The 26,269-nt window shown below is 46.5% G+C and overlaps 1 protein-coding gene across 15 annotated transcripts in view; it reads right to left on the reverse strand.

Annotated features, from left to right (window-relative positions):
- Positions 1-3,760: 3,760 nt before the first annotated feature.
- The window catches only part of TRERF1 (transcriptional regulating factor 1), a 210,749-nt gene continuing 188,240 nt past the window's right edge, over positions 3,761-26,269 (reverse strand). For 12 of the 15 annotated variants that reach the window (XM_045057556.1, XM_045057554.1, XM_045057559.1 and 9 more), the window contains 5 exons: positions 21,907-21,995; positions 19,900-20,010; positions 13,336-13,539; positions 10,552-10,799; positions 3,761-7,489 (listed from right to left, as the gene is read on the reverse strand). In XM_045057556.1, the coding sequence (XP_044913491.1) occupies positions 7,165-7,489; positions 10,552-10,799; positions 13,336-13,539; positions 19,900-20,010; positions 21,907-21,995 (977 nt within the window). In that variant the 3' untranslated portion in view covers positions 3,761-7,164. The remainder of the gene's footprint in view (positions 7,490-10,551; positions 10,800-13,335; positions 13,540-19,899; positions 20,011-21,906; positions 21,996-26,269) is intronic. The other 3 variants (XM_045057565.1, XM_011282223.4, XM_045057562.1) reach the window with 1 other exon arrangement.

The following is a 26,269-nucleotide window of genomic DNA, read 5'->3' on the forward strand; positions in this document are numbered from 1 at the left end:
TTATTAATGTCCACCATAATTTAGCTGCAAGTAAAAAGGCTTATAACCTGGGTTGGTTATAATAAAAATTTATTTCATTTGTGCAGTTGTCTAAGCTTTATTCTCCCCAAGTGCTTTCACATAGGCAATTCAGCATAATGGAAAACTCTGGACTTCTAATTGGGAGATCTCGGTTCTCAACCCAGACTTAACCACTTAGCTGAGTGACTGGGCTTGCCAGTAACTCAGGCAAGTATCTTGCCCACTCTGAGCCTCAATTTTCTCATATATCAACTAGAGATGATAAAATAGTTCCCACTTCAAAGAGTTGCTAGGCAGATTAAATGTTTGGTATAATGCCCAGCACATAATGATGCAAGATGAATGTCATCCACTATTTGTAACATAAAGCTGCTACCTCACCTGCCTTCTAAGATTGTTGAGCAGATTAAAAATAATAAGATCAAGTTTATGAGAACGTTTTGTACCGTCTAATTAAAGTACTGTGCAAAGACATTTCCCCCCACAAGGTATTACTTACTCTACTTTGCAGGCAAGAGAACCAGGGAAGAGGTAGAATGACTTTCCCAACACTGCGCAAGTTGATGAAGATAGGAAGGAACTGACACCAGTTTTCTGGCCCCTCAGACTGGTCTCTTTTCATCAGAACTCTGTCCGTGTGGAGGTGCGGTAGAGATGCAGGTGTTTTTACATCAGACTGTGCAAACACTACACTTCACTTGTGTGCACCTCCACTGTCCTCAGCTGTGCCCCCACCTTGGCAGGCTGCCCAGTGCCCTTTTCAGAGCTTTTTCTGAATCATGACATTCAAAGTTGTCTCTCTCAGCTGAAGGGGTTCTCCAATAGCTCTCCAACTCTATTGTTGCTTCTGAAGTTTGCATCAGTCTCTCTCTCTCTTTAAATAAATGTTTATTCATTTTTGAGACAGAGTGTGAGCAGGGAAGAGGCAGAGAGAGAGGAAGACTGAGGATCTGAAGCAGGCTCTGCGCTGACAGCAGAGAGCCCAACGTGGGACTTGAACTCATGAACCGTCAGATCATGACCTGAGCTGAAGCTGGACACTCAACTGACTGAGCTACCCAGGAGCCCCTGCATCACTCTCTCTTATGGCACTTCTGTGACGGATTTTCAGTCTGCCTCCTGCCCCCTTTGAGTAGTCCCAGCTGGGTAAGGGTTCTGCAGCTACAATGATGGTGACATTACAGCCAGGCAATGATTTTCACCTATGTTACTTAATTTGATCCTCACAGGAGGACACGAATTTTATCCTAATTTTATAGGTGATGAAACCGAGGCTCAGAGATGAAATGACCCACTCAAAGTTCTATGAGTTAGTTATAGCTGAACCAATAATCCCAATAATCTTCAAAATCCCAGCTCAGTCCCTTTTCTACCCCTGCAGTGGATTGTTGCTGACTCTATGCTGAGGTCAAGTTCTATTGAAGTCTCTGTGGACTTGAGGAATAGAGAACCCCACTGCCCCCACCTCTCAGCAAGAGACAAGGGCTTATTTTTTTAAGTTTATTTATTTTGAGAGAGAGTGAGAGAGTGCAAGTGGGGGTAGGGCAGAGAGAGAGAGAGAGAGAGAGAGAGAGAGAGAGAGAGAGAGAGAGAATCCCAAGCAGGCTTCATGCTGCCAGAGCCCAACGCGAGGCTCAAACTCAAAAAACCGTGAGATCGTGACCTGAGCCAAAACCAAGATTTGGGCGTTTAATCGACTGAGCCACCCAGGCGCCTCAAGGGCTTATTTTTATTTTTAAAGACGTGTGGCCTGAACTGCTCCTGGAACTGAAAAAGTGGGTTGAAAGTAACCTTGGGGATTGGATACCAACTCCATTTTTGAGGCCAAATATGGTCTCTCTAATGGTGGGCTTTCCCTGCCTATGAATAGTTTCTGCTCCCCCAGAACTCTGCTTTGCCCATTGTCACTGCTCGCTGCCTTTGGCTCACTGTCTCCATTCATACTCTCAAATGTGGGTATTGTGTGTCACCAGTCTATGGGCCTAATAGCATGGGGTCAGGTGCCAACCCAGGCCCGGTTAACTGGGGGCAATGGGGAGGATCATTGTGAGGGGCAAAACCAGGTCTTGGCCAGCAGTGGGGCCGTAGACAGGGTTCTTTGCCCTGGAGTGTAGGCGAGGACAGTGTTCTTAAGCTTGACCTGTCCATTATGGGTCTCTTCCCTACTACCTAAACTTTCACGTATCTGATCTACTGTAGATGAGTAGGAGGCCAGATGATTCTGGATAGTTGATGCAAGTACACTTTGCTTTATGTCCGGGAAAAATAAAAGCATGTGTGCCATATATTTCTAACTTCTACCATATTTTGATTGCACCAGCGGTTCGGTTTTAAAAGACATCCCCTGTCCCTGGATTGTGATGGTTTCACAGGTATACACTTATCTCCAAAGATACAACTCATCAAGTCGTAGACGTTAAATACGTATAGCTTTTTATATGCCAATCGGTATCTCAATGAAGTGGCTTTTAAAAATGCCGATTCCTGCCAAAAATAAAGCCACACAAGCGGAGGAAGTAATGACCTAAAACAGTCCGAAGCAAACATTGGTGTGGTGTGTTAAGAATATGTGTGCTGGAATGCAAAATAAGCACGTATGTCTGCTCTGGCCTTTAGAACTCCAACAGAAACATTGCACACTTACCTTGGGGTATGGTTCACTTAGAAAGACGTTACTGAATTTTTAACATGCCTTCCTCATTGTGTTTTGCTTGTGTCAACATTAAAACTCATCCTTATTCCTAGAACACCACAACTGGCTGGCTATGGCTGGGGAAGGTAGACTGGGAATCTGTGAAATTCAGAACTGACTTTAGGTAAACTCAAGAGGCTTTATTTATTCACACACACACACACACGGATAAGCATACCTGGAAGAGTAGAAGAAATTAATTAATTAATTAATTAGTAGTAGTAGTAATTAGCCAATTTAACAAATAGTTGCTAAGTACCCGATATACTCTGCCTGAAAAGGCAGTAGTGATAAGGGGGTTCAGAATATTAGTAAAACATGACCTTTCCTCTTCCCAACAGTGGAATTAGATCAAGTCCCCGCCCCCTGTATGCGTGGGACAGTGTCGTACACATGGGGCTCACAAGTACTGAATGAATACATACAAACATAGGAAAAAGTCTTCAGGTTGGACATGTGAACCTCTGGAAGCAGAATTTAAATGACTGGCTTAATGCACACTGCTTCTAGAGGAAGTGCTGTTTTATTTATACAGAACTGTCTAAAACTGATGGCTAAATATTTGAGTAAAAAGCCCCCAAAAGAACCTAGATCAAGGTCCTTGCACAGGCATGCCCCCCCCCCCTTACAGCAAATTCTGTGGGAAACCCAGAATTTCAGATTTCTCCTGAAGTTTGTGTTTAATCATCAGAAAGTAAACACAGTCTAGACTTTGGAAATCCAGACGAGCGATGCATATACGCCAGGGTGGATGGGACCTCGTGGTGCGTTCACCGTGGGCCGCCCGTGGGTAATGTCGAGCTCCCTAAGCTGCAGTCTTCGAAGTATGGTGTGGAGACTGCCAACCCAAGGGGCTTGTCTGCCCTTCATAGCAGAAATGTTATGTCCTGGCCTCCAGGATGTGCCTAGGGGACACTCTAACGAGCATTAAATCTCATCAGCAGACCTCTAAATCGCTCTTCAGAAACCAACGAACAGGTAAGTTAGCATTTATCCAGCATTGAGAAGTCACTTCAGTGGCTAGAAAGAAGGAATGTTTAAGCCAAATGAAACTCAAAAAGATAACATTTTATTTTCAGAGCAGCTGATGCAATATCGAATCAGGTTTTCACAAATAAATAGGACAGTGTCTGTTTGGTTACATCTCTATTTAATGAAGGCCTATCTATAGGAACTGTAATAAATTTCTGAGAAGGCTAATGACTGGAACCTTTGAAGTAAAATTCTTCTGGCTCTCTTTCGGAAAAAAGGATTGTGGTAACTTAAAAAAATGCTTTTCACTCAGGGGGAAAACCAACCTAGAATGCCTCAGTTTTGTTTTGAAGGAATGCACCTTTTTAGGACAAGTCTATAAAACATCTTTATTTATTTGTTACATATGATGTTTAAATATAACTTTGCTTTCAAGCTTCAAACTTTTTTTTAAACCCCTGGTAAAATAAGACTTTTGGTTCACCTTAACAAAAACTGACCTAGGAAGAAACATTTTTAGCAAAATGTATTATAAAATTCACTAGAAAATACTGTCCTCTTTTGGCCAAAATGTTACATAAAATCCTTATTAAAAATACACACATTACAAAAGAACAATTATGAAGATGCTATACATAGTGCTTCTGATATGGACCAAGGGACCTGCATTCCGGGGAAAATACAGTTAAGTACGCTAAATATTATGATGTCAACTTATAATAGTGCAAACCTGAATAAATTACATCCTGAAATGGGAAGGCATGCAAATCATTTGCTGAGAATAGAACATAACGAAGCCAGAACAGGAAGCAATCACTATTTAAAAATGTTTTCGTTTTTATTACATTACTTTTTTTTTTCAAAAATACTTTTCTTTACAATAGAACTCCTAGAAAATATTTACAACCTTCCTCTAATAAAATAGAACAGCAGTTAAATATATTTGAAAATAAGATGGGTTTTTCCATAAAATATATCTGTTAACTTTTTATATACAAGCTTTCTCAAAGAGGTCTAAATTCACTAATGAAAAACCATCTGATAGTAAACAGTAATGGTGTTGAAGACATCAATCTTAAGGAAGAGAAGTTCTTGGGGTGGGGAGGGGTGAGGGAAGCAAAAACACAACACATACATGCAGGCAGAATCATTTCAGAAACAAGTAAGTGCAATATTTTACCATGAAGTCAATTCTTTTAAGTTGATATTGTCAAGAAATACTACTTCAGGAATTTGAACTGTCTCGGGAAGGAGGAGTTCTTTGGTTATTTCGAGTCAAAAATGCTTACGTTATACTGCATGAAAAATCAAAATTAAGTTGTGCATTACATTTTTGCCTTGGCAACTCGGTTTATTTTTAATGTTTAAAACGGGAACGGCTGGGCAAGTCTCCAAACGCAGCAAGTACATTTGCTTTATAAACATGTTTCTGGGTGTTTGCTCCTTTGATAGATAAGCCTTCATAGACCCGATAGCAGAACCATTCCAGAATCTCTCAGACACCAGCACGCAGAGGGAAGCAGTCACCGGGACAGACGCAGTCAGCTGATGTGACCGCTGGAATGGTTCTGGAACAGTCCTGCCACAAAGTTGATGCACACTGCCTAGGCAGTTCTAACTCAAAACCTATGAGAATAACCTAAAACGGCAGCAAATAAAACCTTTCTTTTTGCCTATAGAAAAGATGAAATGAAACCTCCAAGACCTCTTTGTCTGAAAACAGAATGATGGAAATGGAAAGAAACCTTTATTATTTCTCTTCTGCCCATGGCTTTCCTGAGATTCAGAGACCATTGCCCATAGGTGGGGCCACTGTGGGCCATGAGTGGGTGCTAAATGCTTCTGCCAGAGTCAAACTTAAAAGACGCTCAGGACCTGTCCTCTGGTTTCTGCTGATATTCTCTCTAATGTCAAGCTATTAATTAGTGGGCCAGCCAAGTTGCCTGGGGGGATGGGCCACACCTACACAGGCTGGGGAACCAGCCTCCCCGGGGTGGGGCGGGGCCTCAAAGCCCTGGCTTCCGAAGCAGCCGGGCAGCTTTAAAGCTCAAGGGGGAGCTGCCAGGGGCTGTCCTCTCTGCCCCGGCTGACTGACTCGGACTCTGGAGACGCGTGCTCATTTGCCCTAACAGGGGGATGGGGCAGTCTGACTCAGTTCAAAAGCCTGAGCTAAATGCCATTTTTGAAGGATTACAGGCTTATTACCTTCAAGTACAAACAGCAACCCTGCTACAACAGACAGGAGGAAGCAGAGCAGAGTGATGTAGCTTGGAGAATTCTAGAAGTGCTTTGGTAAATGACTTGAATGAATACATTCCTTGTTTGAATGCAAACATTGGAGCTAAAGTGGTATCTGAAACCATTTCTGTTGGCCTTGAATGCTACCGCACTTGTATTTGCTATCCAATGTGTTGGGAAACAGTCTGGCAAAGGTGAATTAATAGCAAAACCCCAGTGAATGAGGTTTCATGGTACTTCCAAGTGGCACAAAGTAATTTCAGAACTCCACAAAACCATTCACAGTGTTGCCAAAAAGAGCAGGGGCTCCTCTAGTCTAGTTTTTGGGCCGAAGAATGCTTCTGCGCTTTCCTGAATGGGTGCCCCTCAACCACCCTCCCTAAAGAGCCCCGGCAACTTAATAATGGGGGTTATTTACCTCCAGCCGGCGTGGGCTCATGCCGAGATATGGCTCTGCCAATCCACGAATCAGAGCCACTGGTCCCCCGGGAACACGGAAGAGGGTGCACTTCCTCTCTGAACCAGGTCCTCAGGAAAGCACTGCCGGGGAGCGAAAGCCTGAAATTATACAGTACTTTTGGAAACAGGCTAACGGTGACAGGCGAGGCAGGGAGAAGACTTATTTCCACATTCGGTCAACTTTTCAAACGGTGCGTGTGCTAGAGGAAAGCCGTGTTAACACGAGGGCTTGCTTCGCTCCCTGGAAAAGTTACCCCCTTAGCACAGAATCTCCCGGCAAAGACTCCGAGTTCACTGCAAACTACACAATGAGGTCAGAACAGAACAAAAATAACTCTCAGTGGGAAAGGATGGCCCAAGGCCCCCACTCGAAGAGGGTAAGCCTGCTTCACCCACACATACACGTACACACGCTCACGGCAAGCTTTGGGATAAAAGGCAACAAGGATGGTTGACATCTGAAAGCCAAAGAACATGAAGGTCAGGTTTATTCCCTGCCAGGAATGAGCTCGTGGGAATGTAGCCCAGATGAGAAACACCTCTTAAATAGAGTTGTGCCAATTATTTATTCCCTCCAACCTCCCACAAAAACTTTTTTTTTTTTAAATAAAAGGAAAAGAAACTGAAAAAAAAAAATTCTTCTAAACCTGAATGAAACGACCACTTTTTTTTTTTAAACAGGTAGTTTAAAATGGTTACAAAACGAGCAGGGAGTCCAGGTTTCCTGATTAACGAAGACGGAGGTCGTGGGTGTTCGCGGTCTCCGCATGACAAGCGGGGCTTTATAGTTCTGCATCACCCTGAAGCAAAACCGAATCTTGGTCGTCCAAGAGGAGATCCGTGTCCACGACCTCGGCCTCTTCCATGACGCCTCCCAACTGCTGGACAACGTCGCCATCGAGGATGTCCACATCCTTGATGGGTTTGATCAGGCTCAGCTGGTCCAGGGGCAGCAGCCCCGGGGCCCCCGCGGGCCCCGTAGTCCTCTCGATCGTGGCCGCCATTTCAGCAGCAAAAGCTGCTTTCTGAGCCTTTTGCCTCTGCTGTTCCTCCTGCTGCCTGTGCGTTTTCATGTGCGCATTTCGGCTTTTGATCTTGAAGAAGACTCTGAGAATGAAGAAAAAAAGAAGCACTGTGAAATTCAGGAGATCTGAGTTCTTGGAAATCTGGGCGTCCTACAGGGAACAGGGGCCGTGTGGCCTAACGTCTGGTTTGGGTGGCTTTGACAGAGTCCCTGGTCACCTAGGACCTCCTGCCCCTGTGACCTGTCGCCTCTCCTCTCCTAGCATTACAAGGGAAAGGGGATGGGGACAGGAACGCACGTACAGGGTGTCAGGCTTCCTCTCTGTGGCAATGGAGGATAGATTCTCAAAGGCCTTCCTGTCCCTCTGTGGTCTGCAGCTCATGCCCTTTCTCGTCCTTTAGCTTACCCCTCTCTCTCAGCACAACCCAAGAATCCCCCACTCAGGCTGCCGAGCTCTGATGGCACCTGTAACAAAACCCATCACCTGCCTGTGGTTTCTGTCTTCCGCAGTCAAAATTCTTAAAGGCTCTGCCTGACCCTTCTCACTTTGGTATATCACACACTTGGTAAATTCCTCTCTTTTCCACCCTCTCCAACTGGACGCCTGTCCCCTCCCCTGCAGCCCAAACCCTCTTCTCAAGGTCACCAGTAACTCTGTGGCCAAATCCAATGCCGCCAGCCCCATTCTGTCTTTACTATACTTGACTTCTGAGCTGCACCCACCACTTCTTTTCACCTAAGACCCCTTCTTATTGGCGATCGTATTACTGTAATTTCCTACTTTTAGGTTTAGAATGAAAGAACGGTTTCAGCTGCAGGTGATTTTGCCTCCCCAGAGACAACTGGCGAGATATTTTTGACCGTCACAACTTGAGGGGGGGCATGGTATTTTTCCAACCTAGTGGGGAAGAGCCCAGGGATGTGGCTACATACCCTATAATGCAGAGGGTGGCCCGTCTTCCCCAAACAAGGACTTATCAGGCCCAAATGTCACTGCTGAGGTTGAGAAACTCTGGGATAAGGGGCCCGCGAACTATGGCCAGTGGACAAAATTCAGCCCACTGAATTTTCATAAATAAAGTTTTCCTGGAACACAGCTAAGTCTATTTGTTTATGTATTGTCTATGGCCACAATGGCAGAGCTGAGTAGTTGGGACACAGACAGTATGGCCTGCAAAGCCTAAAATATTTCTATCTGAACCTTTTTCCGAAACAGTTTGCCCAGATGTGAGACTGCCTGTTTCTAGAGATGGGGTGATACAAATATCTGGCATTCATTCCTGAGCCCATAAAGGGAAAACAAAATAAAACAAAAAACAACTCTGATTCCTAAGACAAGCAGAGTTGATGAATCACAATTGCACATATTGAAACTGTTTAATGTGATGAACATGATTTCAGCCGCTAAAACAGGCATTCTGCAAACATTTGCCTATTATTTCTACTCCGGAAAACCACAGAAAATATCTTCATTTTAACTGGAGTTATGGTATTAAAAGGTCACAAGCAACATAAAAACAAGACAAGAAAAACACTTAATGGATGTCACTGAAAGACAGCCAGAAAGCTCGAAATGCTAATTTTTGTTTGTTAAAATGTTCTTTGTCTCCACCTGGTGGAGTAAGGAGTCGTGGCCTGCTTGTAGCCCTGTGAGTGGAGGTGTTGGCTCCTCTCTGGGGACAGGTGGGACGGTTCATTACTTCAAGTCACTGAGCCTCATGATCAATCTGGGGGCTCATTTTTCCGTGGTAAGACGAAGGAGATATCTTGTCCTGGCTCTGAAGGGTATCGGAACACAGAGGGGAGCTATACCTAAAAAGCCATCTCCCCGATCTCTGTGCTTCATAGAGGGGAAATTGCTGCTAAGTTCCAGCTCCCTGCGGCGAGAGCCACCAAAAGGAGTTAGGTTCTCTCAGAGGCTGAGAGTGCCGGCCCCAGGTCAGCCTGCGTGGCTCAAATCCAAACTCGGATGGGCGCCGTGACAAAGTCTTTATTTACCCTTTCTGTGCCTCATTTTCTCTGCTTGGAAAAAAGAAGCTACTCAAAGTGCCTAACATATTTCGCTGAAGGTTAAATTAATCAATACACGTAAATATCCTTTAAAACAGTGCCAGGCAAATTGGCCCTGATAAATGGCAGGTACTAGTAAGTTGCCTAAAATATCCTAATGAGGATGCATATTATAAGCAGAGGAACCACTTGGCCTCATTCACACAACTAGGGATGCTAAAGGAAGTCAGTCATGACAACCAAAGTCAGGCAGACTCACTGAGAAGCAGAGTGAAATTCTACACAGGAGGCTGGGGGAGGGAACCCTGTACATCTTACCATCAGTGATATTTTCGACCTAAAATAAACAAACCAGTAGGGTGGAGCAGTGGTCAGGAGCTGAGATGGGTTCAAATCTCAGCTCTGCTCTTATTGGGGATGTGACCTGGGGCAGGTGATTTTACCTAACATTCAATCTTTGTTTGTATCACAAGGATAAAAGCAGTATTGGCGTTTCTGTGCTCAGTAAATGTTGGCTATCATTACTACCTACTGTCAGTTTTTTTCTCTTAGTTGTTTTATATTATACTTAAAAGGGCAGGGATGACAGATAGGCTTCATCTCCTGGGTCACCCCGATCAACTGATTGTGCCTGCTTGAAGCATTCCGATGGCAGGGCTTTAAGATGACAGAGAGGAGTGTAGCAATCGGTTAGTGATGTCTGCCCCGGGCACAGGAATGAACCGTAGGGATAGGAGAGTTCCTGTTAGGTGTTTGGAGCCATTGTCAAATCGCTCAGCAGGAATGCAAAGAGAGCAACGCGAGTGGATGTGGTTTGGGTGTGAAGGGATGAAGTGGGAATCCGAGTCCCATCCACCATTTCCGAAAAAGAGTCAAGTTTTGTCACTAGAGGTTTGCTCTGAAGATGTCTGTCCTTATTAGGGCTTTTAGGGTATCAGAATGACCATATTCTGAATCAGAGACGAGGTCCACCCACCCTGAGGCACCATGCAGACCCCAAGATGATAGGAGGGAGTTTTTGGAACCTCCGGGTTCTTTTACTCGCTCAAGAAACCTCAGACCATCTTGGCCTGGCCTCCACGGAGCAATTGTTCATCCTGGACTTAGATTCAGTCCCTGGTCCCCTTTCACCTACTTGCCACACTCCTTGCAGGGGAAGATAGTCGTGGGGTCTGTCTCGCCACTGGTGGTGCTGTGAGAGGGTGAGCTCTTCACTGAGCAGTATCCACTCTGAGCGCTGCCAGGCTTCTGCTTTCCAGAGGGGATGGCACCCCGAGCTTTGGTCACCTGGTTGGTGCCACCGTGGATACGGGCGTGGCCGTTCAGTGCCTGTCGGGAGCTGAACACCTGGGGAAGAAAGGGAGTGACATGACATCTACAGTCCTGAAAAGGAAATTAGGGTTATTAGTTACTCAGTGGTAAAACACATGATATTTGAAACAGTGTCTAATGACGGGGCGCAGGGGTTTTACGTAAGCAAACTTTGGGTGTGTGCGCTAAAAGCCGAGGTCAGATACTACAACCACAAACACTGAGCCCATAAAAAAAAACAAAAACAAAAAAAAAACCCCAACACACACACATTGTTGTTACAACCCGAGGACGAGATGCACAGTATGAAGGACAGAGAAACTGTCCAGGAGGCAGGGGACTGGGGGGCCAGACCCAGCACCTCTGAGAGGGCGGGCCATCGGGCCACTTCCCCTCTGTACGCCTTACTTTTTTTCCATCTGTAAGATGAGGGAGTTGACCGGCTTCCAGGTGTTTTTACCCTCTCCCTTTTCTTTTCTCCTTTTTTCCCCCCTTACTTAAAAAAAAAAAATGACAAATCGGGTCTTGCTCAAAAGCTCTCAGTTAAAAGCAGAGATGCTCTGGCTGAAATAGAGACAGCACCCCGGAAGTGAGTGCATTTGCTCAGCTCTATCTCCCCGCCCAGGAAGTCCTAGAGCCCCAAGAAACACAGTTGGAAAGACTGATTCGTTGACCTGATAAATCCCGTATATTACGTTCAAGCCTCCATCAGTGGCCAACTGTTGAAGCAATGTTGAAGACTCCCAAATTTTACTGCAGGATGACAGCTGAAGCTTGTCATAAAGCAGGCTCTCCCCACCTCAGCACTCCCGATACTTGGGGCTGGATACTTTTTGTTGGAGGGGGGCTGTGTGGAGTAGGATGTTTAACAGCATCCCTGGCCTCTACCCAGGAGAAGCCACCAGCACCTCTCCAGTTGTGACGTTAACTGTCCCCACACCATTGCCAAATGTTGAGGAGCAAAATCATTCCCAGCTGAGCACCACTGCTGACAAGGGATGCAATCCACCTCCTTGAGTTCTAAGAGCCCCGACTTCCAGCTTGTGAAACACATCAGTACCCACTGCTTTGCGGGTGGTTCGCTCTGTGTTAAGTTCATGAGCTCTGTTTATGGTCTGACCGGGAGAAAAAAAAAAAAAATCTATGGCTGATTTAGCAACCAAAACCTTCAGGGTTAGGCAAGGAATAAAACCAATATGCTTTTTCTCTGTGAGTTTTAAAAATCATTAAAATATATCCAGCTTGCTGAGCATTTCTGATTGGAAACAAGCGAAAGAGGACTCCCCACTCAGTGAAGAATTTGCCGTACACAAAGCTATGAATTGAGGCAACAGTCAATTTCTAAACAAATTCACCCAGAAATACTGTCATTTAAAGTCACATCTTAATCATCCCTGCACGGAAGCGCTCTATACAAAATGGAAATAATGGAGTGACTCTTCCAGGTCATTAAACATCAAAGACAGAAACAAGCTAGCAATTTCTCATGTTTTCTTCAAAGCTGATGCAAAACGCAGATCCCTTTTTTTTCTTACTTTTTCATTTTTTTTCATCAAATGTAAATCAAGTGAACTTCTGCGTTAGTATCTAAATATTATAAGGCCTATTGCCTTCTCCACCTACGTGACAGACTCATTAAGCAGCATTCAATACACTCTGGAAGACACTATTGTCCTGTATAATGCACAAGCAAAGATCAACCCAAGTAACTTGGGAAAAACAGGACTTCTTGTAAAGGAGCAACATTCTCGTCTTTTGTAACACCTCTAGAATTTGCCTGTACAGGTGTGCCGGGCTTTAAGAAATCCGATTCAGGAAAAGTTCAACAATTCGGACTCGAGGGGGATCAACGAGGGACTGAAAGTCTAAAGTTAACAACTTAAAAAAAAATACGTCCTTTAAAATATACTGGGGGCCTCAGAACAGACCAGCACAGACTCTCTAAGGCCTGCCATAGGGCTAAGAATGATGAAACAAATTTGTTTTATTTTAGCTAAATGTTATTTCCCATGTACTTGAAAAGCACTAGGTTAAAAAATTATACAGACTCCCTTTCAGCCTGTTTACATGATTAATTTGCTTAGTAAGATTTTTTTGTTCTCCCCAAAAAGTACCCAGGTAAACTTTAGCCAAATCTTTGTAACACTTCTCTGAAATTTCAAATCAATGACATTTGAATGAGTAACACTTTATGTGATAGGAAATGCGAAGCCTTCTCAGTGGGCTCCCCACTCGGGGCATTTAAAATGCATGCTCACAGGGCCCGGAGGGGTGGAGAGGCACCAAGAAACATGGGGCATAAGTTCTGGAGGCCAAGGCTCACTGCGAAGCCATGTGCGGCAGCATTTAAGAGCTCTGGATCACACGCTTCCTGAGAGCAGGGATCTTCTCTGTGTCCCCTGAGCACACAGCACAGCAGTGTGTGCGAGCTGAGTAAGTAAATGAAAACAAAGCAAGAAAATCCCGGCGACACGGAATGCCCTCTGTGAAGCTTTCGTTGCGGAAAGTGCACCCTTTCTAAAATGCGTGGTCCTTAAAGCCAGGCACAGCCCACTGCCCTCTTAGTCGCAGGTTCCCCGGGGAGGACAGAGGATGCAGAGATACTTACGGCCCCGCAGTTGGGCATCTCACAGATGAAGGAGCCGGAGGGCTGGCCGAGGGCCTGCAGGGGTGGCCCCTCCGCGGGAGCCAGCACGGGGCCTGGTGGGGGCTCGGGAGACTTGGGCACTTCACTCTCCTCTTCTCTCGTGGATTTCCTATCTTCTTCTGGGTCCTCCTCCTCTTCCTCTAACTCCTCTTCTTCTTCACTCGTCTGGTGTTAAGGCAACAGAAGCAAAAGGGGGGACAGCCCCAAATAGCATTTTTAGTGATGAACAGAGTCACCAGCCAGGAGAGGAGAAAGGTGCTGGACGTGAGGTGGGGGTGGGGGGTGGGGTGGGGGTTCTGTCTAAGGAACAGCCCACGGAGTCCTCTGGGGAGTGCTATGGTGGTCTCTACCAGAGCTTGGGGCTCTGGGGTCGAGAGAGTCCCCCTGCCTCACTTTGGATCCCTTCACCGCTTCTACAAAATATGCTAAAGCAGGGAGGAGAGATTTCTGTGTGTAGACTTTCTCCCCCTTGTTCAAGACCAGCAGACCTTGAAAAGGATTAAAACTCGCTGTGAGCCACTCTGTCTCCCCAGAGCAGTGAGCAGGGTTTTCAAGCAGTAATGATACTATGGAAACCCCTCTGGAGAGGGACTAAAGACCTACGTAATGATTTGTCTACAGGCCTTATGACACGCTTCCACACGAGATGCCCCAGATGTCTGCTCTGACCCGTGGCCTGTGGAAAGCATGTGACCCACAGTGCTCCGATGCGTCCCTGTTTGCTCTTGTCAGAAAATAGAATGGAAGAGTGAAGTGCAATGACTTTGAGGAGAGAAAGGGGAAAGGGATATCCCCCCTGGACCCCTCCCTTATTTATTTATTTTTTGGTCTGTCATCACATGCTTGGAGAAATGCCTTCCGCAGGCATTCTATGAAAAAGACCAAGAAAAATATTTTCTGTGACTAAATATCCTTGTGGCTACTGTGTCCCCTCCCCCTCCTTCAGAACAGCAGCAGGTGGAGAACAAAGTAGGTCCCGTCTTCCCAAGGGTTACCAAGACAGGAAGCCACTGGAGCAGCCTGGTGTGGTACTATGGGTGGATTGGGACGGAAGGCAGGGACGGAGGAGGCCCTCATTCTACTTCTTGTTTAACCACCTTACTCTGGTCTCTCTGTTCTCATGGAAAGATGTTGGCTCCTCTAGGCTGAGAGAGGACCGAGGACCAGGGAAAGGGCTAGACCCTAGTTCTAGGTTACATCCACCTCATTTCAGCTTCTATTTCACAGCCCTTCACAGTTTACAAAGCATTTTTGTATTTGCTGGATCACTGAACGACATGGAAGCACCCTCATTTACAGACGAGGAAACAAATGGCATGTCCTGCTTGCCCTTGACCCTGGCAGGTCATTTGTGTCTGCCAGGCTCTGTTTAAAGCACGACACGGGCTCCAGTTTGGTTGATCCCAGACAGTGATGTAACTCTGGGTCAGCCTATGATTGTCAGAGCCCAGAAGGGAGAATTTCTGAAAAGGATGAAGATTTCTTTCTTAAAAAAAAAAAAAATGTTTATTTATTTTTAAGAGGGGGGGAGGGGGCAGAGACAGGGGGAGACAGAATCCGAAGCAGGATCCGGGCTCTGAGCTGTTGGCACAGAGCCTGATGCAGGGTTCGAACTCACAAACCGTGAGATCATGACCTGAACTGAGGTCAGACGCTTAACCGACTGAGCCACCAAGGTGCCTTAAGGGTGAAGATTTCTAAGAGTATAGTGGGATCCTGGGATCCAGAGACAATAAGCTGTCTCTCTCCAGTTTGGATTGGGGGCAGGGGAGAAAGTCAATGCCAGTAAATAGGGGGCATTTAACACTCTATCATGGTTTCACTGTTGTCTGCATTTGATAGCATATACATGCATATTTGAGATGATGTGGCAACAAGGTGTACCTGAGAAATGGCTTCAGTTTCCAGTGGGTTAATTACGATTAAGTAGTGATGATTACATGTGCTGAAAGACTTCAATGAGTACAAACGTAGGCCCACTTTATTTTATAGAGTGATTCATCTTATATAAGCTGTAGGTCTCTTATTCACATAGAACACACAGGTGGATTTTCCTTAAATGGTCTCATTCCCATACGAATCCATCATCTTTCAACCTCAAGGAGTTTCAGGTCAAACCACAGTATGCAGAACTCTAATGGTTCCCTCCCTTCCTTTACAGAAATGGAACTTTGTGGATTCAGGAATCAGTTTAGTAAGCAGGTCAGGGCCTACAGCGTGGCACTTAAACTAGATTATCCAATAACTTTCAATGGCAATGGCATTTGTTTTACAGTACCATTTATAATTACAATTTTTCTCACAACACCATTTTTGGGGGGCTTAAAAACTCATAGAAGAGACATGCCATAGAGCCACAAAATCACAGATTAAATTATACTGCACTGTGATTACACGTGTCTCCGGAATTTAGATAGGTTTTATTTCAACTGGCAATCTATACACGTTCACAAGATGATGTATCATCAAGCCATATGGGCTTACCAAAGTGACTAAGAGATACAAAGATAGGAGGACAAAAATCCTAAGATGTACAACTTTGTATCAACAAGTTGGCCATTTCATGATGTATTGTGAAATGAAACATTGAGTAATATTCCAAAATTGGTAGAAGGTGGGCAAATATGGGATGAGGAGGTGGTTATATATTTAACATGGTGCTTAAAGCCTTAAGTGTCTGCAATAAGGGTTTCTTGAGGAGGACGATACTCTTATTTCTCAGGCATGCAAATGGAATTTGCATTGTGAGACACTTGTTAAGTTAAAATACAAACTCTCAACAGCCCAAATGTACTCAGAGACACAAAACTGAGTGTCACCATCACTAATGATGAGGAGGAGGATGATGGGGATGAAAGCATGTAGAATGCCTGCTATGAATCAGGTACCACACGCACGCACACACACGTGGACACATACACACACACACACACACACACACAATTTCTAGTGCTCTGATAGCCCGGTACAAATTTTTCTTTTTTAAGCAAACGACGAAACTGGCCAGCGAGCTACTTTCCCCAAGGTCACACGGCTGGTAAAGAAGTTGAATTGAGATTTGACACCTAAACCGTCTGATTTCAACACCTCAGCCTTCTTCATCTATTGGCCCCGCAGCAGATGTCCACAGGAGAATGTGTGTCCATCTGCACATAGTTTCGATTTTCAGCCCAAACACAGGAGATCCTAAACCCCTCACAACCATTGGAAACAGCTGCCGGTCAATGTCAGAGAGCAGCAGGCTATTCCCGCCACCACCACCCCCCGCCCTGCCACCGCCCCATTGGTGGACCGTGTTAGAGTAACTTAGGTGCTTAGACCGTGGGTGAGCTTTGCCCTCGGAGTCCTGACTGCTGTCTTCCAATGTCAGTCACTTTTGTCACTTGGTTTCTTGAATTGTGCTATATTTTGGGCAAAACCAGATCCACAGATCTGTCCTGAGTGGGAGCATGAGCACGGGCAGGGGACAGGAAGATGTGATCAGCACACTTTCTTCCCATATCCTTAACGGAGTCCACCTTGGTCCCCTTCTTTTGCCTCCAAGGTGGAAGGACCTATGATGACCTCAGGGTAGAAGTCTCCAAAGCGGAGGAGGCTATTGTGTTGCGTTAGCCTTGTGGCTACCTAAAGAACAGCCATTCCTCACCAACTGTCCTCTTCCCGTCTCCCCACACAAGTCCCTGAACGACCTGCGCGTGTTCCATCATGTTCCATCTGGGATGAAAACACTGAGGACCTCTATGATCGGGAGAGTTGTCCCAAGTGTCCAGACAGGCCCGAGGACAAAGGGCAGGACTCCTGTCCTAGGACTGTGCCTTCTGCACCCTCCCCATTTCTTGCATGGTCCCAGGTTTTCATCTCTCCTCTACAAACTTCCCTCAAGAGGCTGGCTGTGCCTTCACAGAGCCCAAAAGGGAGTTACTGAGCTACATGCTGGCCTTAAATCAAGACTTTTTTTTTTTTTTTTTTTTTTTTGTGGGCCTGAGTCATCTCTGCATGTTGCTTTTGGTTCTCCTTAAGGTAACAAGGGTGGGGATGCTCCTGACCCAGCTTAAATACTGACTCCTGGTGAGTAAGCCCAAGAAGGTGTGGTTCCTTGGGCATCGTCTTAACCTCTCCTCTTTAGTCTGAGGCTACATGTGGGTCTGGGCCTTTCTTACCTTTTTTAAGATTTTATTTTTAAGTAATCTTTACACCCAATGTGGGGCTTGAACTCACAACCCCAAGACCAAGAGTCGCACACTCCACAGACCGTGCCAGCCATGCGCCCCAGCCTAGGTCTTTCTATGCATCTCCAAAGCCCTGCTGGCCCAAGATGGCACCTCTTCCTTGCGTAGTAACATCTTCCTTAGCAGCAATCCCTGCTCTGAATCCCTTTGTGCACTTCATCTCCCTGCAGTGAGTTCATAGAGGGATTGCTGCTGTGACCCACAGTGACTCCTATCTGGGAGTGATGTTCACTCAATTAATTCAACAAATATTTAGAAGGCCTATCTTATGCCAGCCACTGTCCTAGGCACTTGGTAACACACAAGCTGGAAAGGCATCAGTTTGCCTCAGGAAGCCATATCCTCAGATTTTGCCCTTTTCCAAAACATGACTCTGACAGAGCCCAGAACATTTCAGAACTGGAAGGGATTTTCCAAATCATCTAAACCATCTGCCCCATTTTATAGGTCAGTAAGCTTTAGGAGACAAGTCTCCTAGGTCTCCAAGGCCAGGATTCCTCCTGCTTCCTTGTTTACTGTCCATCCACTCATCTGGAAAGCAATGCTCTGTGTAACCTTGGGAAGCCCTTCCCCCTCTCTGGGCCTCAACCTCCTGCCTGTGAAATGATGGAGCTGGATGAGGGAGAGGCCCTAAGGCCCTATCCAAGCCTTTCTTGGTTCTCGTCTTACACTGCTTGTAAACACTCTTGGGGTTCATGCTAAAGCTTCCACTTGTGTGTGCCACATCTTCCCAACTTCAGTATATGCTCCTGGTGGGGGGGGGGGGGGGGACAGAGGCCAGTGAACATCCCTGATCGCCCACAGCACTACACGCATATTGATATTTACATCACGGCAACTCGACTGCTTTTAGCTGACTAAACCAGGAGAGGCCACGTTGTTTCTTTTAAACATCAGGCACGGGTGAGAACAATGCTATTCAGATACGAGAATAGCGCTCGTATACGATACGTTTAAGCGCTACTTAACGTTTACAGATACGTTTAAGCGCTACTTAAACGACTCACACGAAAGCCTGGGTCACAGGAGACCCCAAACACACAGTACCATCGTCATCTCTGACACAGATGTCGATTTTTTTCCTGACCTGTGGGTCTAAATGTAAATTCAAACATGTGCGTATATTTCACAGCTAGAATCATTCTTAGGTCTCCCAGGCCAGGTAGGAACTTGGGCCCTGAGGCATTAATGAGTCCAAGTGTTTTTATACTTCTCTAAGAGGATTTGCATTTGAATGCTCTTAAATACTAGACAGGGAATCAGGCTCAGACCACACACTCTCCATTTGACCATGGCTCAGTTACTTAGGCTCTGTGCCTCAGAGTTCCCTACCTCACAGATTGGCTCTGAGGATTAAATGAGTCAATATCGGTAAAGGGCCTAGCACGATGCCCGGAACACAGAAAGTACCATGTAAGTGTCAGTTAAAGAAAACCACCCACATAGGTGCTAACAAAACCGTGGCACAATCGGGAATGAAAGTATATTACAGACATCCATCACATTCATGAATTCTAAACACTTTCCCGAGTGGTGACAGCCTAGAGTTTACTAATCTGTTGTAAGATGTGCCATTTTTACATACACATGCACGGCAGGTAACGTTTTCCACCATGTGTGGAAAGGAGACTTTCCCTGGCTATAGACTCAGGGAAAAAAAGAGTTAACCACAAGGACAAAGTGATAGTAATTACTGAAGCCGCACACTAGGGATTTGGAGATTTCGATGTCTTTAGCTTTAGCGTGTCACATCTTTAGTGCATACTTGACACGCAGACAACTTGGGATCATCGGCCAATGAAGGAAATCAGTCTCGGGGATAAATGGTGATCAAGGATTAGACTAATACACACGCTGCTACCTGTTCCTCGATAACTGAGAGTTCCTGGAACTATCTAGAGGCCAACGCTCCTCCTTGGTCACGCTTAATGGAAGCTGTGGTAACACCCGAGGGCTCCGGGTCTCTGGTCAGCAGCATCTGTGACACGGACGGATCAGAAAGGATATCCCAGGGGGCCGAGGGCGCCCACTTATAAGCCATCGAGTCAAGGCTGGGACCACTCTGGCTTCCCTCCTTGCCTGCCCTGGAAACCAAGCCAGCCCTTACCTCCTTAACGGAGTGCTGAGCTATGGGGCCAACCCGGAGCCACCTTCCTTCTGCATTTCTATGCCAGGAAGTTGAAGCCTGTCACCCGCTCACCGTGGTCACCTCGGCAGCAAAGCCGAGCCAAACACCAGCCACCGACTAACCTGGGTGAAGGGTGGGGGCGGGGCGCACGGAAGCGGCTTCACTCACCACAGAATCATCGATTTCTGCGAGGCGTGTCCGGTGTTTCCGCCCCAAGCGCATTATCTTTTTCCACGTGTAGTAGTATTCCACACACTGAGCCACCGTCTTAGACTTCACCTGCCGGGAAAGCCAGCTCCACATCAGCTCAGCAGTGGGCAGTGTGCCAAGCCGCAAGCTTTTGTGAAAATTTAATTTTGTAATAGGGAAAATTACGTGCGATTTTGTAATAGGGAAAAATGCGTGCGATTCAATTAAAAAAAAAAAAAAGTATACAGTGAAAAACCTCCTTCCCACGCGGTTTGTTCTCCCTCCATCTGGGTCTCACCCTCCCCACCCGTCACACAGCTAAACCCTCTTCTTAATTTCTTGGGTGTCATTCCAGAATCTCTTCACGCACATACTAAAGAACGTGAGAATATATTTCTCCTCACACTGCATACGTTGTTTTGCAACTTGATTTTTTTTTTTTTCTTCACAATATAGCCTGGAGATTTTTTTCATGTCAGCCCATAGAGAGCTCATTCCTTTTTTTTAACCCATAGAGCAGCGTGCTTTTTCATTTAATGTGCTTGAGCGTATTTGGCTCTCCGACTGGTTGACCTTCAAAATCTATTTATGAAAAATGTTCCTTAGTAATCGAACAGGAATGTAAGGCAAAAGTTAGGATGACAAGAGCTTAGTTTCTGCAGGAAACAAGCCTTGCCCTGTCCTCCCTCAAGGGGGCAAAGGTACATGTATTTTAAAGAGAAAAAAAAATGCCTTTGTGTAGTTCATAGATCTCCAAGCTCAAGGTGGGGTTCAATAATGTGGGCTTCTGGAGGCAGATAAAAGGCTGGCCATACTTGTGGAGGTGGGAGACCAGCCACCCAAACTGTGAGATGAGAGAGGTCCCGCCAGAAGTTGTCTCCTTCTGAAAGTGCCCCTCTTTCCACCACTTGATTTCTTGAGTTTCTACACTAGTCACTCAGGGAGTGAGGACACTGTCTCAGAGGGTACCTGATGGAAAGGCTGTGTCGCCTGGCAAGCACGACACACCAATCAACAAGGTGCAGGCCTGCAAGGGGTGAGGCCCAGGGCAGGTCAGTCCTGGGGGATGGGGACTCAAGAAAGAGGACAGCACGAGAGCACGGAGGCTACTGAGCTTACAGGGCAGCAAAGAGCATGGTGGCCTCCAAGGTAGGGAAAGGCAGGGGTGAATACAGATCTGGAGAGGGCGGACAAGCAGAGAAAAGTCTACCTGTCCCACCAAGGAAAGTCCTAGATTAAGGACAGGAGACATGCACCCGGTGGGTAGCATCGGGCCAGCCCAGAGCCAGTGGGAGGTGTTGCCCGCGACTGCGTTCTCAGTGGACCTGAACATTTTAATGACCTTAATGACACAATATGGCTCCATTGTTCATTGATTTTCTGAAACACTGAATCATTTTCACTTTTAGCCTCAACCACCTCTCAGCCAATTAAGGCCTGTTAAGTTCATTATCTGCTGAAAAGTGCTACTTCATCTGTGTACAAGAGTTCTATTTTGCTGTGAGATGCTGTATATACAAAGTATTATTATTTTTATTATGACTGTCGTTATGATTAGGGGCCCAACTCCAGAAACTCTGCTACTGGCTAGGGGGAAGGCACGTTATCTTCCCTTCTCTAATGTCTCAGAAATAAGAATTGTCAAGAACATGATAAATCTGTCAAATATCCACGAAATAAATCATGTACATTGTAAACCAACAGCCTCAGTTCTATTTATTCTGATAGGGTGTATAAATTACACATTTTTTATTAAGATAAAAATAACTCCCCACCATGTCCAAATAATCTAGGTCCTCCTTCTCCCCCACAGCCCTGACACTGGGCGATGCCACCCCTGTAACAAATACCATCCTTCACCAGCGATGAGTGGAAGACATTCTTTCCCTGAGAGTGAAACCAATAACCAAATATTTCTGTGTGTCTTTAAGGTGTATAATTTCCCCAATTCAATTTCAAGTGAGCGAAGGGAAAAGGCATACTTACCATCTTCTGTACAAAAATAAAGTCTTTGCTGTAAGTGGCTAGTGCTTTGTTAAACAGTTTTCTTTCTAGGGAGGTCCACTTGTCTGAGCCTACAACAAAACAAATGTAAGAACAGAGCACAGTTCTCCTTACTTGTCGGTGCTGGCTTACTTCGTTAAGTTCCAAAACACAACTGGTTAGCAAGTGATATTAATACATATGCAACTCCCAACTCCCGTTTGAACAAAAAAATCAACGTAGTGTAACAGTTAGCAACCCTGACACCTGGGTTCAAATCCCAGCTAGGGCCTTGGCCTTGCCAAGTTACTGAACCCAAGGCTCAGTTTTGTTACCTACAAATGGGAACAATTCTAATTGCCCTCGGCTTTTGCGATCTTTGGGAAGGTTAAAGAAGATAATGCACAAGAAGGCTTAGCTTAGTAACTGGAAAACAGTGAGTGCTCAACACGTGGTGGCTACAGTTTCTATGCAATTATGATGTTCACGGGTGCAAGCATTCATGCAGCATGTGCTCCTTGAAATGTGGCAGTTTTGGCCATCTCCACCCTCAAGATGCTCACCATCTAGTGGGGAGACAAACCAGGAGGCCACGGTGTTCAAAGTGATGGCTGCGATGCTGAGGTAGAGGTCATGTACCAACGGGGCACAAAGAAGGAGCAGCATCACGCTCGGGTGAGGGCCAGGCTTCCAGGCAGAGAAAACACCTGAGCTGAGTTTTAAAGGACCCCAAGAAGCAATTCAGGCAAGGAGGAGATGGAAGGGAATTCTGGGGAGGAAAAGGGGCTGAGGCAAAAGTGAGAGGCAAGAGTAAGATGTTGCATCCATTCATTCATTCAACAGGTATTTTTAGGTGTCTACTACATGCAAGACGCTGAGCTAGGAAAAAAAAAAACAAAGCACAAAAACCCTAGCATCTCTAAGTGCTTACTGTGTGCCAGGTTCTAAGTACTTCACAGACATTAGTTATTTGGCTCCATCAATAACCCTGCAAGATCACTGTTACCCATTTTACAGATAAGGAAACGGGGGTGCTCAGAGAATGAGCAGTAATCCAGTAGGGTTCAACTACAGGCTTCTGGCAAAGAGAAAGCAGATGGGGCTGGAGAGGTGAGCGGGACCAGCCCCTGAGAGAGCTGCAGACCGATGAGGAAGAGGCCCCCGCAGTGCTGAGCTGATGCATCTGCCTTGGGGGCTGAACTTGATTTTCACAATCTTTTTCCCTCCATAAATGAGAAAGCAGGATGTGCAGATGATCACGCCGAGTGGTACTGGCTTGTGTTGCATAAGAAATGAGGCTTATTCCTAAGATAAGTCCTATTTCTGGGGGCTCCAGGGAAGGCTCGTCCCCGTGGCTGCTTTGCAGAAAACTTGGCTTCATTTTTCTGGTGTTTTGAATTTGCCACATCTCTGATTCTTTGGATGGTGCATGGCTGGGCCTTTGACTTTGACATTCCTCCACTTCTCAGAGCTATAATCCCCCAAACTGCAGTACTTTCCCTCCTAACCAGAATAAGCCCAGGATTTCCATTTTGCTATGGTTGACTGATGAAGCTGAAATTGCAGGAAATCTGAATTGTTCCTTCCCTTGGAAGGTTCAGCCAAAATTAGTGAATCAGGTTCCTGGAGAGAATGTGTGAGTCAGTGACAGAAACTCAGATTTCTGAAATAAACACCTTCCCTGTGTGACTTGGTGATAGGTCCTCAAGCCAAGAGCCTCTGGCTCCAGGCTCAGAATATGCTCTGCAGGGTTGGGCTGGCTCAGACATCTAAAGCACAGGGCCACCACTGCCTGGTTTCTTTGGTTTGCAAAGTTATCTTTACTTCCGGAAGGAAAGCAGCTTTTTGATTAATCCCCAGCAGAAAGAAGCATCTTCCACAAGTTCTGGAGGCTGGGACATTTCCGGTTGTGCAACCATCACGACAGGAAGGAGAAGAGAGTTTGAGTGTTGGAGAAGTTTTGCTGGAGTGGACATGAACAGAGGAGGTTAGTGGGATTTGGGGTTCTGGAATGGTTCCATCAGTGTTCCTCAAATTCTAATATTCAAGGCCATGGGGTCCCAGCTCCCATTCGCTCCCCTTGCTCAGGAGCAAAGGTAGAAAGAGACAGAAAGGATTAACCAACAGTTTAGCTGAATGGCCAAAGAGCAGTCAAGGTTCTTTTTAGATATCCATCAAAATAGGCAAGAGGTAATAGGAATCAGAAACACAATGATGGAGGGGGTGCCTGAGTAGCTTGGTCGGTTAAGTGTCCGACTTCAGCTCAGGTCACGATCTCACAGTTCGTGAGTTTGAGCCCCACATCGGGCTCTCTGCTGTCAGCACGGAGCCCACTTAGGGTCCTCTGTCCCCGCCCTTCTCTCTCCTCCTCCCTTGCTGGTTTTCTCTCTCTCTCTCTCTCAAAATCAATAAACTTAAAAGATATATAATGGTGGAAGAGGATCATGATGGGGACATGTCACAGCAGCTGTCCCTGGATAAGCTACCCCACTGCAGGTCCAGAGCCCGTGCAGCTCTCGGTTGCAGCTCGGATGGGGAATCACCCAATTAGATCAAGAAGAATCCTTTCTGCTCTCAGCCAGACTATACATCTCTTAGAGTTAGAGTGCCTCTAAGACCTGGTGGGATACTAACAGGGCCATGCAGCCTTCTCAGGCCAGCACCCAGTCTCTATGGTGGACACACTTCCTTCCACACCACACCACACCACGAGTGGAGTCATCATGCAATTATTGCCCAAGCAGCAGTGTTACATGACCAGGTCTACTTTTAACGTTCTGTTCATTTTTAAGAGAGACAGAGAGAGAGAGAGAGAAGGGGAGGGGCAGAGAGGGGGACACAGAATCCGAAGCAGGCTCCAGACTCTGAGCTGCCAGCACAGAGCCCGATGCAGGGCTTGAACCCATGAACCGTGAGATCATGACCTGAGCCGACGTTGGACGCTTAACAGACTCAGCCACCCAGGTGCCCCACCCAGATCTTTTAGGAAGCAAATCCCTGCATGCCCCCAAATGGCTCGCCAGCTGCAACTCCACAGAACATGAAGTTGCTTCCTGGCCCATCTGTTATGGGGGACCCCAAGCCTCATGGAGGAAGGGAATGACTCTTGCTGACTCCTCGGTGGTTTTTAGGGCTGCTGCTCTGTGATGGACTCTTCGGTCTCCCCCACCCAAGCGCTTGTTCTATTCCACCAGCCCTGGCTTGGAAGCGGGCTGCACTTTCCCACTCTGAGGGCCGCAGGGGCCGGGCAGAAAGAGACGGCTCCTCTAAGTAGTCCTCGGGGCTGCGCTTGAGTGCGCAACATAGTGCTGTGTACAGGTGTCTGTCCAGCAAGGGCGTCTGTGAAGTGAGAGGCAGAGGCAGGGCCAGACAAGCAAGTCCATTCTCACACTCACACGAGAGTGGGCTCCGTCTTCGTGACCTCCTGATCACGAGACTGCCCATGGAGCCGGGAATCCACCCTTGCCAAAGCCTGGGAACACTGGAGTATGCTCTTCTCAGATAAGGTCACTGTGGTGTGATAAAAAGGGGTGGCTTTAGTCAGGGGACCACAGGCTGCAAATCTGGTTCTGCCACTCACGGTTCCTTCAGCCACAGGCAAACGTACTCAACTTCTCTGGGTCTCGGTTTCCTCTTATGTGACTGGGGCTGCAGCGTCATGCAGAATGAATGCCACCGGCCACTTGGAGAGGAGATTCCAAGTCAGCTCACGGCTACGGGACACGCACTGTCCCCTGCTGACATGCATTAGTGGCACTGGTGAAGACTGTGGGTCCTTGCTGGTATTCTTTGTTCTGTGGACGTGTAATCCCACAGCCTTACTCGGCTGCCAGGCGCTCCCGGTCCCTGAATTCCTTCTGTAATCCTGTCAAGGAAAGGCTCAGGCGTCTCATTCCTGGAGTCTCTGACGGGAGCACTTTTCTTATTTGCAGACAAGGTTCTAAGCCAGCCCTCGCTGGATACCGTGTCTTGGGCAAAGCCCAGGATAAAATGCGAAACCGAGGCAGGGAGCTGCCTCTAAGCCTCCCCTTGCTCTGCCCTTTCTTCCTCTTCAGGATCCCTGCTGTCCAGTCAGCATGCACACAGGGTCAGTGGGTTGACATTCCCCCAGCACATTTGTACTACCTGGGGATTCCTGGCTATCGGGCTGTTATCAGCAGGGGTCCCTAACAAGCCGATTAAGGCTAATTACAAGGGGTCTAATTAACTGAGGAAACTGGTGCTGAACAGTATCCAGAGGAAAAATATTCTGAACTCCAGTTGCTGGGAAACAGGCTCTGGACTGTGGCTAAATTTGGGGCGATCTATAGCGAACCCGGGCAATTAAAAGGAGAACCGGAGGGATGAGAGCATCGGGCACAGAATC

Source organism: Felis catus, chromosome B2 (assembly GCF_018350175.1).
Source record: "Felis catus isolate Fca126 chromosome B2, F.catus_Fca126_mat1.0, whole genome shotgun sequence".
Lineage (NCBI taxonomy): Eukaryota > Metazoa > Chordata > Mammalia > Carnivora > Felidae > Felis > Felis catus.